Here is a 16,243-nt window from a genome sequence, read left to right on the forward strand (position 1 = left end):
TCACCGCTCCTGTTGTCACCCATGGGACCGCATGTGACATCAGGGTGGTTTCTGGGAAAAAGGTTTACAGAGCCTCTTGAGAGGGGCAGCAAAGATCAGGTGGTGTTTTTGTAAAGATGTACCTTCTGTTTGCTCTACTTCTGTTTGAGATTCCTGCTAAGAGTCCTCACAAAGCTGTGAAACTACAACATGTTCATTCACACATATTGATTGTTCTATCTGAATTTTCTCAGATACATCTGACCTGTGTTACACTGACCTTTTTAGACGTCAAAGTTTACGAGGATGGCAGCCTGCATTCACAGCATGCTATACGGACAGGACGGTTCGCAGCTCTTATTTTTAGGCCATGGAGTCACCAACCTGAATCCTACCTGCATCATGAGAGCCAGTTGAGTGTTAAGGAATGCATAGCTGGCTTTTTTCTAACATGTATAGCCGAGTGATAAGCCTCAGTGACAGGTCGCTATTAAAATTGTCATTCTTTTGGTTTCGGCTTCATGAGTCTGTTTGTCCTGTACTGTTTATCCCTGAATAACTCGGTGCACGGAGCCAAGGAACTGCAGCAAAGTGACGCAAATGGATCACCGGTGGAGCTGTCAACGGTATTTTGTTGATAATAAGTCAGCATTTGAGTTTTGATTGTTAAAGGTGCACTGTTTAGTTTTGGTTGAGAATTTATATTGATATTATGACATTTTAAACATTTGATATGAGAAGAAATTCATATTGTAAAGTCAAACGTGTGTCCATTGTGTTCATGTGTCCATATAAAAGTGAAAAAGAGTGTGTGTAAGCAAGCATGCATATCAGTAAATGCTCCAAACAAAGTAAATAAATGGTGGGCCTTTACTCTGTCAACTACTTGTTGTGTTTTACATGTTTTCTATGTTCACTGAGAAATGTGTTTCCTGTGTGAACTCTCTGAACTAGGGAGCTGCAGCAGGAGGGAAGCAAAAAGCTTGAGAAGAAGAGTGCTCAGGTGCCAAAAATCAATCCTACTGACGCTGGTATGGATTGTCGAAGCAAGACTGAGTCGATCTGCCCACACAGCGGGCTGCAGCTCCCATTGAGACCACTGAGGTCACTGAGGTCATGTCCTCTGTATTTTTTAGCTATTTTTTCAGGGAATGTGAGTTTTGTTAACATCCCTTGGGGGAGTTTACATCCCGCCATTAACAATTAGCAATTAGTGGATGTTTTATAAGCTAATTCCTGCACCTTTTGTTCCCCTCCCCTATGTTTGTTGCTAAAAACATAAAAGGCCCTCATCTAGAGCCACTGTTTGGTTTGTCCTTGTGGGCCACTGTAGAAACATGGTGGACTCACTCCCTCTGTCCACAATGAGGGCTCATACTAAGGTGACAAAAACACAACAATACTAGGTTTGTTGTGATTATACACTAAAGAAACCTTCATCATGTTTAAACATTATTCATAATTATGAATATGATATTCAATTTCTGCTGATAGATCCCCTCAAATCCTACATAATGGACCTTTAAATCTGACTCTCTAAAAAGGGCTTGGTAACTAAATCTAGATTAAATTAAGTCTCAGATTTGGCCCACCAGGGGAAAAAAATTGGGCACCCCTGCTTTAGACACATTGACCATACAGACATGGTCCTGTATAAATAAAGCAGGCATCCTTGCAACACATGCTTGGGACCATATGGAGTAACTGAAAGGTCACATTGAGGGAGCTGATATTGTTGCAAACAATATCTTTGGCGTTGTTCCACACACCTGAGCGTTTTCACCCCTGACTTCTTGGTAATCTGACAGATCATAACATATACCCTGAAGGCCTGCTGGGGAGGGGGGGGGGGGACAGCATGGCACTATGTATAGCAGGAAGTCCATAACGTGTGAGACCTCTCTGGCATTTGACCGCAAGAGTAGGCCTTAACACCAGGCTGTGACAGAAAAACATTTTCCCCACGCTGGGGTTCTTCTGGTGGGGAAGTCGCTGTGGAGAGGAGCGATGGAATCTGGAAGGAGTATCACCGTTGCTCAGGGACGCCCCTGCACCCCCTCAATACCATATAAGAGACTGTGAAACCCGATAGCTGCTTCTAAAAGACTCTTCCTCAAGCTGTGAACATTCAAATACTCTCACTCCAATTTGTCTAGACATTAGCTCTAAGCCTCTTTCCCCCCGTTCCCCATGTTTAGAGACCAGTAGTGCGGGGAGGTGATGAATAATAAATCGTGTTGTTATTCAGAGCCGGGGTCAACTCTTACCATGAGAGAAATTAATTGATCATTTCCTGCTGGGATAATCTGAGTCATGTGACTTGCCTCCTCTGGTTATATAACACAGAACTGGAAATATGTATAAAGTGTGTTGTTGTGAATAAATGAAGATTGTTGAGCAGGTGCCCTTAAAGTAATTCATTATATGATTGGATGTGCAGCAACGCATTAGAGTAGCTGCAAATTACAAGAGAGGGGATCAGTTTCTGGGGCAAGGTCATACCTTAAGTGTTTGGAGTCATGGTGAGAAACAAAAACTTGAGGATGGCAGCTACGCTATTTCCTCTGTCACATTGGCAGCGTCTGTGAAATGCCCAAGTCCTCTTCCAAAGGTTTTGAGAACCAGTAACAACCAGCTCGGCCCATCGAACAAGTCAGTCAGGGGACAGCTGGTGCCACCAGAATGAAGTTATAGCACCATTGACATGTGCTCAGTGATAAAAAATCTGTTATTTTTATCCTTATTCTGTAGGATTTTAGCCGTATCTGCATCATATTTTTAAATATTTTGTCATTTCCAATGTTTCCAAAGGTCAGTTTTGTAAATAGGCTTCTTTCTGGCAACCATGTGACTTTTCAGTGGCATTTGAGGGAAGAGGTTACATTTTAGTGGCTTTGCCCCCTCAGTTTGGTCCTGACTGCACTCCCACGCACAGCCTCCTCAGCAGACGAAGTTTATTGGTGTATCTGATGCAAAGGGCAAGTGTCACATGACAGACCTGCAGGTCAGCCGGGAACACGAAACAAGCTGTTCTCAAAGGAAAATAAGGTCCCCAGAACACTGTTTGAAACTAGAAAGGTGGCAGGGTCCGCCACATATAAACAAAGTATAATAGTATGAAATTGTGTTGTCCTTTAAGGTCAGTTTGTTTATTCAGTTTATGCAGTCATGAAAACAAAGAGAGTTTGTTTATTTAGTTTGTTTAAACTCAGTCAGTGAAGATCCTTCTTAAAACTACATAGTGCACCTTTAAAGATCTCCTCTTTCTTCTAACAGTAAAGAGTGTGTGTTTTTGATATCAACTTCTCACGTCTTTCTTAAGACATTATTGCAACATCAGGAATGACGTACGCAGAAACAAATCAACAACACATGCCAAAAGGAAATCATGTGCCATTGCTGTCTGCTGTTGTTTATGTGTCCATAAATCTTTTCCATTAATAGCACCAAAATAACGCCACTCACAGAAAACTGACATGTATAACTGCTTAGAAAAGCTCAAAATAGCGAAATAACTAAGCTCCAAGTCTTCTACACATTCTGGCAAAATGTAACTCTGATAATAATCATGGTTGTTTAGATGTTTATGTGGGAAGATGTGTCTCAAGTCGGACTCAAAGGGAACATTTTGGTTGTCAACATTTTTTATGATCTGGGGGTGGGTGCCGTGTCAGAGGGCATGTGACTGCACTGGGGGAGTGGCCGCACAAGGGCCACTCATTTCTAGGCTGAAGTCACTGGATCTTAGGCCCCAAAATAGCCCGACAGAGGGTATATAGGGCTCCTCTCCCCGCTTGCCCCATCAGACAACGGTTCTGTGCAACAGCAAACACACAGTGTGAAAAATAATTTCAAACTCAGATGGGAGAGACTCTCAGCGGGCGAGAGAAAAAGGAGCATACAAGCTAAAAGAAGGATTGAAGTGTTTGTACTCTACAGCCACAGCAGGAGACAACCCCAGCTGGAAACTAAAAGGATAATAAGCAAGCGAGGAGGAGGGTGAAAGGACCCAGAGCAAAGGATACTGCTCTTTGTTTGGATTGGTGTGTTCTCTCTCTTGGATTTCTCTCTTCCCTCCTCCTGGGCTCACGGCAAAGGGGGAGGCAGACTGGCAGCCACCGCAGGGATGAAGTACAACTACCATGTGCCAGTGTCAACGTACACACGCAGCTCACAGTACACACCAACATACCACACACCATCTTATTACACCCCCTCACACTACACACCAACGCACTACACATCCTCATACACCTCCACGACAAAGTACACACCTACACAGTACAGCACGACACACTACACACCATCGCATCTCACGTCCACCTACAAGGCCGCGTCAACGTACGTCCCTTCGTACAGCAAGGGCTCACGGTACAGTTCAACACAGCGCACGCAGGCACAGGAGCGTCCTGCGCCTGTGATCCCTGTCACGCCTGCAAAGAGGACTGTGCACTTCCCCAATGACATCATCTTCCAGGATATAGTAAGGCGGGGGGATATGGAGCAAATTGGTCGGTTCATGAGAGCGAGGAAGGTGCGCGTGGATACACTCTTCCACTCAGGTGAGCAAAGTCTCCACAGTGTTAACTTTGAAATTAAGAAGAATAAGAAATAGGCCTAATGTCAGTGCTGCAGCAGAGGAGTGACGGAGTCTTGTGTGCAGGTATGGCGGCACTGCATGAAGCCGTGCTGACAGGAAACCTGGAGGTGGTGAAGCTGCTGGTGAAATATGGCGCCGATGTTCATCAGAGGGACGAAGATGGCTGGACGCCACTTCACATGGCCTGCAGCGACGGCTACCCAGAAATTGCCAGGTGACACATGACTTTTTCAGCTTTAGGTCTTGACTTGACTCTACTTGCTTCGTCAGCACGGAAAATAAACCTTATTCCTACAAAACACATCTTTAATTTTAATACAGCACAGATAGAGGCATGTGAAACTGAAATGTTGCTACGTTGCATGCACATATTAACTCATTGCAGTGACATTAAAAAAAGGTGTATCTGGATACAGTTTGGCTCTGAACAATGAAACGTGAAACTGTGACATAAGCAACCAAGACAATACATAAACATGGTATTCAGCAGTGAGCGTAAAGAGATTAAAACGGGAAAATGTCAAAATATTAGATATTTTGTGTTGAATTATATCCATAAGGACAAATAAATGGATGCACAATACATGTAGTTTAACGAATACCACTGAATTTTGGCAGCTCTCTGAAACGGTAGAATTTTTTTAAAATAAATAAATAAAAAGATTGGTCGCAGTAATGATAAACTGCACAATTGTTCTTTATATCCGAGAACTTCTGTGTAACGATGCTCTGCTTCATTCTTCAGGTATCTGCTGGCGATGGGAGCCAGCACAGAGGCAGAGAATGAAAGTGGAGAGAAGCCTGCAGACCTCATCGACCCAGACTACAAAGAGCTGGCCAAACTGTTTGAGGCGGGCTGTGTGTGATTGGACACCGAATGAACCCGGGAGAGAAAGAAAGAAAGAAAGCCAAGCAGACACTTGGAGAGGAAGAGAAAACATCTGTAAAAGTGTACAGTATCAAAGAAACTTGTAGCAAGTTGGAAGAAGAGATAACGTCATGCCACTGATCCTGTAAAGCAAGATGGTGGTTCTGATGGTTACTTACAAGAGCGCAGCACAAGTTGATATGAGATTATTATTTTTTTAATAATAGCTTTAAAACAGTACTCCATCCAGCTGTAGTTATCTTTTTGGTTGTTTTAATCTAATTTTGTTTTACTTTATTTTGTGCATTTGTGTATTTTTCATAGCGCAATCAACAGATGTCTCCCTGTCTTCACTCTCCACCTATGTAACACCATACCAACAGTGTGTCCCTGAATCAAAAAGTCATCTTTGCTTGTGTGCACAGTTCATTTCTGAAGAAATTACCTGATACAGTTACATATCTTCACTGCTGGGCAGGAGGATCAGCCATTGTAAATATCTGATACTCTATTGGTCAAAATATCAACTTTATCCTCTACAAACTCTTCTAATGCTGCAGTTTTATCCCCTGATGTATCGCTGCTGTTTTCTGTAGTAGAAATACGAATGTCAGCAATGAAAGTCTTATACTTTTCTCTTCAATAATTATTTTTGTACGTTTTCATAAATAAAGAGACTTTTTTATAAATATGACTGAGTTGCTTTTGTATTTTCTGTTTAGGGGAAAAAAATAAGTGTGTGACAAGAACTGGAGACCACCATCACTTCAAGAGCTTTTCAGCCATCCTCTTTATTTAGAGCAATATTACTATGTTCAAAGATTTTTTATCTGTGTGGCAACCTGCGTAGCAAATTGTGATAGTAGGCCAGCGAAACTGGAATGAAAGTGGTTACAAAAGATATCCTGATGGACTGTTTCCAGACAAATGTGGAATTAAAGGACCGTGGCAGCAACAAAAAACATAACTGTGATGTTGTATTTTCATTAAAGGAGAGATTTTGGAAAGAAGTATATGAGAGTAGGGGGAAACAAGACAATGTAAATCAATGTGTGTGTGTAAAAATATTACTTTGGCAAAAGTGACAGTCACCCATACGAATAGTTGCCAACTCAAGTATCTGATATTAAAGGTACTTAAGTATAAAAAGTAATTTCCTGGCAATTAGGTATGAAAAGTAGAACATTCAAACAAAACATTCTACATTTACGTGTGTATATACTGTATACTATCGGTTGACCAATTATCTGGCTGGCTGAATATTGATTACTTAATGTCTTATGCCATCTGCAAAATAACAAGTAACTAAAGTAATCAAATAAATGTAGTGGAGTTAAAGTAGAATACTTGCCTCTAAAATGTAATAAAGTATAAGTAGCCCTCAAACTAGTAGCTCAAAATTGTACAAAAATAGCCTACAGTACTTGAGTAAATGTACTTAGTTACATTGCAACAGTATGTGTGTGGTGATTATTATTATTATTATTATTATTATTATTATTATTATTATTAAGGTTGTTGTTGTTGTTATGTAAAGCAGTGTAATATTTCAGGTCCTGTGTTGTGGATGAGAGCCTGAGAGCTCTTTCACTTCCGTGTCTTTTACCGGAAATGATTGGTTGGCATTGGCAACGTTTTAGCCAGGTCTGACGGCGTACAGTCTCTGAATAAAGAAATTGAAAGGAAGGGCCACAAAAAGGTTTGTTGAATAACTTAACACTTTGTCCTTTACTGGACATTTTTACATTTTTTAATAACTGCACCGTGTGTCTTTCTAAATATTATCTGGGACCAGTAACGCCGGCAAAATATTAGCTGGTTTAAGCTAACGTTACGACAAGACAATGCAAATCACCAGCTAGCGAGGCAGCTAGCTAGCTAAAGTTAGCCGAAATTATTGTGTCAGCAAATTTGTAGTTAGCTGTCCCTCGGGTCTAGGCTATAGGGGGACACGAATCCGAAAAAGCAGAATAATTGTATAGACAATACACATTTTTATTCACGGAAATCTGAGCAGTGGCTAACTTACTGTGTTTGGCTCTGTAGCTTGCTGCTAACACTACTGAAGTAAAAACGTAAACAAAAGCCTCTTGGCTAGCTAACGTCAATATTTGTTCATGTATTCCAGACGCACGACGTACCTTAGCGATATAGATGTTAATTAACGCTTCCAAATATGAGTTAACAACACTCGTATTGTTACTAATGTTATTTACATCAGAACTAGTCAGTTAATTGTAAGTGACTAATAAGTAGCTAGCGAAATGAACTGTGTGGGCTAACCAGCAGTGACACTAGTTTACTGTTTCTAATAGATCACTTTGGTGTATATGTAGTTTCGTGTAATGTCATTTAGAAACTGACTTCTTAGATCAAGTGGTTGTTGTAATTGCTAGAATTCAGCTGAGGACTTCTGAACCTTTGTATTCTTCAAATCCACTCACCATAGAGGAGCGAGGAGCGAGTACAGACTGCAAACAGAATGACCAGGTCTGTAACAAGTTGTGGCACACAAGTACAAATGAGTCAGTGTTAATAGTGATATTTACAATTCATTATTTGTAATTTTACGTACTGCTTTGGGCTTTAGAGGCAGACGTTTTTTTTATGTGAAGTTTAGTTTACAGTAAACAATTAAGTTAAAAGATCTGTGGATGTCTTGTTTCTGCTGCTAATGTTACTATTTCATGTTTGTTAAGCTCATCTGCTACCAGGATGGTGAATAGTTACAAGCGGACTTCAAGCCCCCGATCCCCTACTAACAGTGGGGAGCTTTTCACCCCAGCACATGAAGAAAATGTGCGCTTTATACATGATAGTAAGTACCCTTTCTCACATTGAGGTCTTGAATTTTCTTTCAAAGTAATTTAAGCATTTTTCCTTTATGATGATCAGAATAATAGACTTATTTCCTGTAGGCTGTTGACATTTGCAGAAACAGCAACAGGAAAACAAACTTTGACCTGTGTAGATGTTTTATATTTGAATGTCTGAAATTCATTTTCAGACATTCTGCACTTTCTTTCCTGCTTCATTTCAGCGGGTGATTATTGATAGGTCTGTTGTGGACGACTCGCCTTCTCCTGTTCCACAACCCCAAAAGTAGTATGTTCAGGCACAAAATGTTTAATGCAGACCTGTTAAACATATCTGACTGTGGTGGGCTTCTAGAGTATATTGTTCATTTTCATTCTCATGCCAGTTAAATTGGCACATGTAACTGCAGTGTGTATCTCTTAAATCGACAGGTACACTGTTATCAGTAGAGCGGTTGATGCCATAAACTGAACAGAAGCCTTTTGGTACTTTGTGCCATTGTCAGTAGAATACCTGTTAAATTCAATAACATGAGTGTGTGCATCTTTTACATTATTTTATGTTGTAGGTAATACTAAACAGAACATTGGATCATAATGGACTCTGATTTAATAAGATAAACATATTTTACAGCAAGAAAACAGGTTGTGTGTCCACTCGAATGTCAGAACACGACTTGTAAAACAACAATGGTATTACTGCTTTAAGCCTGCTGGTCAGCTTTCCCCCTTCACAACGCCAGAGGCCACACTATTGTTTGGGAAATTAAGGGAACCACACCTTGTTTATTGTGTGGATTTCAAAGGTGCCCTGTGGAGTTTTCTTCCAAACAAACCAAAATTATGTTACTCCCTAAAACTCATTGTGTGTATTCTTGAGGTCTGGCAAACATGTCGAAAGCAGTTCCTTCCTTTAAAGAAAAAAAGACAGCATTTGCATCTGGGGAAGTTACTGCCACTGTAGAGTAATGGAATAAACTGAAACCAATAGCAGAACTATGTGCCATGCAGGCACTTGCATGTGTGTCCACGAGATAAAAAAAAACAGGGACCCACCCCAAAACATGCCCCATAGAGCTACTAGAGGTCAAAAACAGGGGTTCCACAGGAAACCTTTTAGTCTTGAGCATTCTAGTGTCAATAATGTAAGTCTGAGTGCCTGGGTTACAGGCAACAGCCAATGAGAACAGCCTCTCCTTTCTTTCTGCCTCCTTCCTCCTCTTCTCTGCTGTCATCCGCAGTAGCTCTTTGAATCCTGTCTTGTCATGAATATATTTGTCTGGAGTGCGCACAATAATAGCCTACAGTTTCTGTCGTGTAAAGAGACGCAAGCTTTTCAGTATTTGTAAATGTGTTTTCCTTGCTGAAGTTTTCAGTGTGAAAATAATCCTTGCTGCCCACAATCCTAATCTATCTCTCACCAAATGATTTTCTTTTTCTTACTTGTTTTTTATGCAAATCTGCGCTCAAATTTGGACTGCTCGGACAGCATAGTTCCTGTGTCACCTCTCGCGTGTGTGGTCTTGTAATGTGTGACCCCCTGTCGCTGATCATTCATGAAGTGTGCAAACTGCAAGACTCCCAATGACGAGAAAGTCATGTAGTCTGACCAAGGCATTCATTTGCTCAGTACAAGAACAGGCATTGAAGCACTTACTTTGAAAAGCGTTTAAGAATTAGTCTACAAGTTTCCACATGCAAGTAAACTCAGATGCAGTGATATTGGGATTGTCTCACCTTCATTAAGTTGAGCTTATTTACCTTCAGCCTGTCTTGTCATGCCATTGCTAACGAGTGTGCAAGGTAGGAGGAAGACTTTCTAATTGTAAAAAGCATGTTGTCTTTTACTCTTTCACAGCTTGGCAGTGTGTGCTTAGAGACATCAGATCAACACAAAATAGTGAACGTAATGACCGTGGACCACAGGAGTATGTGGAGAAGAACCCAAATCCTAACCTACATTGTAAGTTACAGTGTGGACAGTGGATTTTATTTGAGGATTAAATTAATCAGAGGCCAGTTAACAACTTGTTTCTGTCTTCTCTTGCAGCTTTCACACCAGTGGACCTGAGTGACCTCAAGAAACGCAACACACAGGACTCCAAGAAGTCCTAGTCTTTCCCATGATGGTCGAGTCGCTTTTTTCCACCCATTATCCTCAAGAACTTTTCCTCCATCAGCCAGAAAGTCAGCCCTGTTGGCCCTTAGCACAGAATGCCAATCTCATTTCTAAACTCTGGACCATAACAACCCCTGTCTCTTTCTTTATTCTCAACAATTGACTAAGAAGAAAAGAAGTGGGATTCCAGGGAGCACAAATTCTCCGGTCTCTTGGTTCATGTTTTCGCAAGTCATAAAAATCTTCATATGTTCATTCTTTATGTGGACGGGACTGATGCAAACTGTCATCAAAATTTGCTGACATCTGATGCTGAGGTACAAACTGTTGACACTCTCCACAGGACACAGAAGACTGCAGTCTTAAATACAAACCCTGTTTTCTTTACTTATATGACTTTGGAGGAAAATGCGAGAAGGGCTGACTTCTTTTCTTTTTTCAGTTTGTTTTGGAAATTAGTTGGATCAGTAAATTGTAGAGGTAATGTAAGGATCACATTGGATACACACTTTATGGGCAAGTTTTGGAAGCCAAATACAATGTAGAAGGCCAACATTTTTATTATAAATTTTCTTGCCCTCAAAAATGGACTTTACTAAGTAGAGACCTCCCCGAGTATGCTGCCCTTGGTTAACTTCCCTCCCCTAAGCCTTGAAACAAAATGTTGAATAAAAGACTTTTACAGTACTCCTGCTTGTATTGATCCTACATGAATAATGTTTTATGGAACGTGGAGAAAAGAAACCAAGTAAAACGTACACTGACGTTACACTGGTGGGAATTTCATGAAGCCAGATAGTTGGGCGAATGTATGCTGTATCCTGCTTGTGCTGATTTTAGAACTGCAGCCAATGATTATATTTCATGATTGTTAATTTTAAAGTTCAAGTCATTTTTAAAAACTTAGAGCCAAAGTTTATATATTTAAATTGCTTGTTTTGTCTGTTGATTGATATTTAGTATGATGCCATTGAAGGATCAAAAAAAGAAAATAATATTCACATTCAAGAGGCTGGAACCAGCTAAATGATTATCAAAAAATCAATTTTCTGCGATTGATCAACTAATTGTTTAGCTCTAATTAAACCAAAAGTTTAAGCTATATGAGTTCCTGGGGAACACGGTCCAATCATGCATGCTAATTAGTGCTGATAGTACATTTTGAAACCGTAGAATGGAGTTGCTGTGTCTTTGTCACGCATATTACGTGATGACGTTGTGTTTACGTCCGGTACGCACCGAACCAGGTTGTCTACATACTGCGAGCGTCGGCTCATTGTGTCTTCTCGTCGGTGCGGAGAGGGTTGATCTGTGAAAGGACAAAGAGAGGGACCAATCGAGGCTAGGGTGTATTTTTTTATATTTTGTTGAAAGTTTAGCACTATTGGGGCAGCATAATGGCCGATAAAATGGATATGTCTCTAGACGACATTATCAAACAGAACAGGCAGCAGAGAGGTGGAGGCCGGGGAGGAAGAGGTCGAGGCCGCGGAGGCTCAGGCGGCGGCCGAGGAGGAGGCGCAGGACGTCTTGGAGGCAGCAGCGGAGGATTTGGAGGCCGAGGCGGCGGATCCGGCCCCATGAGGAACCGACAGAACCTGAACCGCGGTAGAGGCAGACCAACGCCTTACAGCAGGGTATGAGAAAATTTGAGGAATGGGCAGAAAAAGGAAAAAACCTTCGGCAAACCTGAAAATGCCTGGGTAACATCCTTCTATTCTCCAATAGGCTTGCTAGCTAACCATCTAGCCAGTTTGCTAGTCAAGCGAATAAAATGATTGCTATAACCGCTGAGTGTCCCTCTAATGAGAGCCTCATGGTTTGCGGTTAAGCATTAATGGAAGTTGTATGCATAGTGTGTCCTTTCTCCCACAACCCATATGTGTTGCATCATTTTCCAAGAAGAGTCCCTTTGGAGAGAGTGAGAATGTTAGCCATATTGGCTAACTAGCTAAAGTTGGATCGCGAAGGCCTTGGCGGCGCCATTTTGAATCCAGCAGCTTACGTTAGAGCTAGTCGACCGGTCTATAAGAGAGCTTTCCATCCCAAGTGTCAAAATGATGGTGAGAGGAAACCAGTTCATCGAGAAAGTTCACCCGCAAGTGATTTTTTTTTTCTTCTTCCACCACTTTTGGGAGCATAGTAATCCGGTTCAGCGACCAGGCGGCCTTTTGTTCGGGAGTGGCTGGCGGGTTTCACAACAAGGCCTGTTTGGTGGCTTTTCAACCAGTGTGGCTGTTACTTATGGATGGATCAGTGGACTTCAACCCCCCCTGATAGTATTCCAGTTAAGGCCTATCATCACCCCTTATGTGTGAATGAGTATTTAGACGAGCCTAACACAACCTCAATCAAAATGGCGTGGTCTCAAAATGGACGCTATAAATCCACGCTCGCATAGAGGGGGTAGCAGGCCCTAGTTGTTTTTCCGATCCACTTCTCCCTCATCTAATGGACACTTTCCCTTCATGAAAGCCCCTTTCGTGGCTCGGTAAAGAACTTTTGGGCGGGCCGGGAAACATGGTGCAACGCTGGAGGCAACTGCTTCAGATGGCGACTCCCTGTGTACCCGAGGATCTTATCTGGAGAGAGCGTTTGGTGGAGGCACAGATGGCAAGAAAACAATGGGCAATGTTGGTAGTTAGCTGGGGAGGGCAAGTTGTACAGGGGCTAGTACAGAGATTGTGGGTGGGTTTGGGATAGTTAACTGCTGAATTTTGATTTAGTAGTCTTGAGTAAATCTACAGTCACAATAGATGCTGCTAAACCTCATATTGTTTGAAAATATATGCATTGTGTGTATACAGAGGTGACTTACAACACATCCCCTTGCTGTTTTAGTTAAATTGTTTGTCATGTGCATGTCCCTCTGTGTGTGAACTGATAAACCTGCTTGTAGTGATGGGGTGGGCAGGGAATATTGGGGACCCTCTTGGGGGGAGTTGTGCACCCTGGCCCTGTTGGAAGTGGAACCCCTGCTTGCCCCAACACCCAGCCGTGTGGACTCTGTGATTGACAGAGGCAGGGGGATCCTGAAGTCAGCAGGTGCGTTCTCTTTCGTCTGTTGCAGCCTAAACAGCTTCCAGATAAGTGGCAGCACGACATGTTTGACAACGGCTTCAGCGGCTTCAATGGTGCTGCTGGGGGCGGCGGAGGAGCTGGCGTGGAAACTGGAGGGAAGCTCCTCGTCTCCAATCTCGACTTTGGGGTCTCAGATGCAGACATTCAGGTACTTTAATTTTCACCACATCGATATGTTTTTTTGGTTAGTTGAGCGTGTTGAACGGTGTGTGTCAAAGGGATGGCTATTAAGGCTTTTTTTTTTTTTTTTTTTCTGTCCCCAGGAACTTTTTGCTGAATTTGGGACCCTGAAAAAGGCTGCAGTCCATTATGACCGGTCGGGAAGAAGCCTGGGAACAGCAGATGTCCACTTTGAAAGGAGGGCAGATGCCCTCAAGGCCATGAAACAGTACAATGGCATCCCACTTGATGGTATGTTGCAAACTCCAATCATATCAATCATGCTTTGAATTATTTGCGCACGCGTTCACTTCTGATCTTTTGTTTATCATTGTTTGATCATTAATTTGAGAACGTTTCATTTATTATGCCTTTGTCTCTTTTAGGGCGGCCTATGAACATACAGCTCGTTACATCACAGATTGACACACAGAGGCGACCTATGCAGGGGTGAGTCTGGCAGCCTTTTGTTCAAGAGACTCAACTTGGAAGCACTGTGGACACGATGTGTGATGGGCATTCTCGTTTCAGTCTGAACAGAGGAGGTGGTGGAGGCATGAACAGAAATCGTGGGGGCGGCTTTGGAGGCATGCAGAGAGGACGTGGAGGAAGAGGAGCAGGTGGTGCCAGAGGAAGGGGTCGAGGCGGAAGAGGAGGCGGCTCTAGCAAGCAGCAGTTATCAGCAGAGGAACTCGACGCCCAGTTAGACGCCTACAATGCCAGGGTATGTTCGGCTGTTATACATACATGCATGCATGCATGCATACATACATGCATACACTGCCAGTGATCAATAAACAAGCTGTGTTTTTGTAGTCGTCTAATTTCATTCTTCTTTTTTTCCAGATGGACACCAGCTAAGAAATGAAGCTTTTCAACGTCATCGTCCCTTCCTGTCTGCACAGAAGGGTGGTTGTTACAGATGTGCAGAATATTTTACACTCGGTTGTCTTCTGATGTGATTGAAATTATTGTTCCAACCTCTTCTTTTAAATGCTAAAGTGTTTTTTACCAGTATTTTTTTTTTTTTTTTCCATTTTTCTGATGAAAATGGTTTTGGCTGTAGGTAAATGTGAATTGGGTTTTCCCCAGTTCTTTCCTCTACCCTGTAGTTAATGGAACTCTTGTAATAAAACCTGCAGTGCATATTAACCAAATACCGTCCATGTCTGTTCTATGTCCATGTGTCTGCTAAACTCTAACTTTAAGCACTTGTTAAATTCAATTTTTACAGATTCCTTAGTTATTTTGTGCCAAATATATTGATTTGGGTTTGGGGTTTTTTGGTGCATTCATTGTCTTGCCTGGTTATGAACAGTAAAGTCCATAGACCACCACTACATTTACTATATTGTGTTTTACATAAAGTGATTGCCATTTAGTAGCCAGAGCTGATCTTTTGGAATTAATATTTGAAATTTATGATCCATTTCAGTGGGTTTTTGTTGCGACGTGTGCGGCACCTGAAAGAAACCCACTTATTAGTCTGTTAGTTCTGAAGAGATAGAAAGCTATGAAATCAATTTGTTTTTACAGAGATAACCAATGAAGTACAATTGACCCAAATCCACAAATCTGTTGCAAGTAGCCACATATAGTATAGGTCTATGAGTTTTGTGGGTTAGTTAGCCTAGCAGTCTGAAGAAGCTACATGAGAACAAACTGATGGAACAGAGAATAGTCAAGGATTAACTTGATGTGTGTTTGGTGGCTGGCTGAGTCAGCAACTTCACATTATTTGGAAAAAGATATTTCCTGCAGCTTAGCACAAACATGATTATCTACCACTAGATGTCGTCCTACTCTGTAGCCACCGTATACAGTCTTATACGTTATCTATACCACATAAATCGAGATTAGTCTTTAGGCCTACTGGATTTTGAAATGTACTTCTCACTACCTGCTTGCCACACCTATATATAATGAACTGAATCGTGCATTGTGTACTTCATCGTTGGATAAAGACCTTCTTCTTTGTTAATAGCCTGCGGGGATGTCTGCTGAGCCAAAACCTGAGTTTAAACTGAAGTGAACAAAGTGTGAAAGTGTGGAACTCTGAGCTAAAGTATGTGAGTGCAGTACAGGTCTACATGCCCACGCGTGTTGCAAGAAGCCGGAAGCGTGTCTAAAGACAAATGTTAAAAATGTTAACAAACACAGTTTCCGGTTGGATTTACTGGATTTCACAAGTAAAGCAAATATTCTAGTTCCTTTTGTTCTTGGTGGATAAAAAAAAATTGAAACACCTGACATTATAGTCTCATCGAATCGCTCGTTGTGGTTGAAAACGTAATCATATATCCTTTACAGTGATAACAAAATGCATACATATTTTTACTATAATGTTCTACTTTTTTTAACATAGAAGTATCATCGCATAATATATTAATAATAAAACTAATTACTTATTATGCAAAATGTCTATGAATGATATATATTTAACATTAGATTTTCTTTCTTTTCACATGCGAGTGATGAAGCCCGATTTAACTACTTTATACTGTTGGTAGTTTTATCTATAGCAATGCCTAATATTTTACAAAATGATCACATGTTTTGCATGTTAAATCTTAATCTGAGAAGTAACCATACATAGCTGGAAATGTGGATGGATGTCATGG

The 16,243-nt window shown here is 41.4% G+C and overlaps 3 protein-coding genes across 5 annotated transcripts; all 3 read left to right on the forward strand.

The window, feature by feature from the left end:
- The first annotated feature begins 4,105 nt into the window (after positions 1 to 4,105).
- Positions 4,106 to 5,445, forward strand: ppp1r27a (protein phosphatase 1, regulatory subunit 27a). The gene is made up of 3 exons (XM_073495345.1): positions 4,106 to 4,541; positions 4,643 to 4,793; positions 5,325 to 5,445. The coding sequence occupies exons 1-3, from the start codon at positions 4,106 to 4,108 to the stop codon at positions 5,443 to 5,445; spliced, it is 708 nt and encodes a 235-aa protein (XP_073351446.1).
- A 1,623-nt stretch (positions 5,446 to 7,068) lies between these two features.
- On the forward strand, positions 7,069 to 11,069 carry mcrip1 (MAPK regulated corepressor interacting protein 1). 2 transcript variants are annotated; one of them, XM_073495299.1, is made up of 5 exons: positions 7,069 to 7,146; positions 7,844 to 7,937; positions 8,147 to 8,265; positions 10,122 to 10,226; positions 10,314 to 11,069. In XM_073495299.1, exons 2-5 carry the CDS (start codon positions 7,930 to 7,932, stop codon positions 10,376 to 10,378), a joined length of 297 nt encoding a protein of 98 aa, XP_073351400.1. In that variant the 5' UTR covers positions 7,069 to 7,146; positions 7,844 to 7,929; the 3' UTR covers positions 10,379 to 11,069. The 2 variants fall into 2 exon arrangements, with proteins under 2 accessions (XP_073351400.1, XP_073351401.1); XM_073495300.1 differs by having other exon boundaries at positions 7,072 to 7,146; positions 7,897 to 7,937.
- Positions 11,070 to 11,657: 588 nt separating this feature from the next.
- Positions 11,658 to 14,779, forward strand: alyref (Aly/REF export factor). Of its 2 annotated transcripts, none has more exons than XM_073494531.1 (6): positions 11,658 to 12,019; positions 13,453 to 13,611; positions 13,727 to 13,874; positions 14,009 to 14,072; positions 14,154 to 14,346; positions 14,469 to 14,779. In XM_073494531.1, the coding sequence occupies exons 1-6, from the start codon at positions 11,780 to 11,782 to the stop codon at positions 14,481 to 14,483; spliced, it is 819 nt and encodes a 272-aa protein (XP_073350632.1). In that variant the 5' UTR covers positions 11,658 to 11,779; the 3' UTR covers positions 14,484 to 14,779. The 2 variants fall into 2 exon arrangements, with proteins under 2 accessions (XP_073350632.1, XP_073350633.1); XM_073494532.1 differs by having other exon boundaries at positions 11,660 to 12,995.
- Positions 14,780 to 16,243: the final 1,464 nt, after the last annotated feature.

This window comes from Pagrus major, chromosome 23, assembly GCF_040436345.1.
Source record: "Pagrus major chromosome 23, Pma_NU_1.0".
NCBI lineage: Eukaryota > Metazoa > Chordata > Actinopteri > Spariformes > Sparidae > Pagrus > Pagrus major.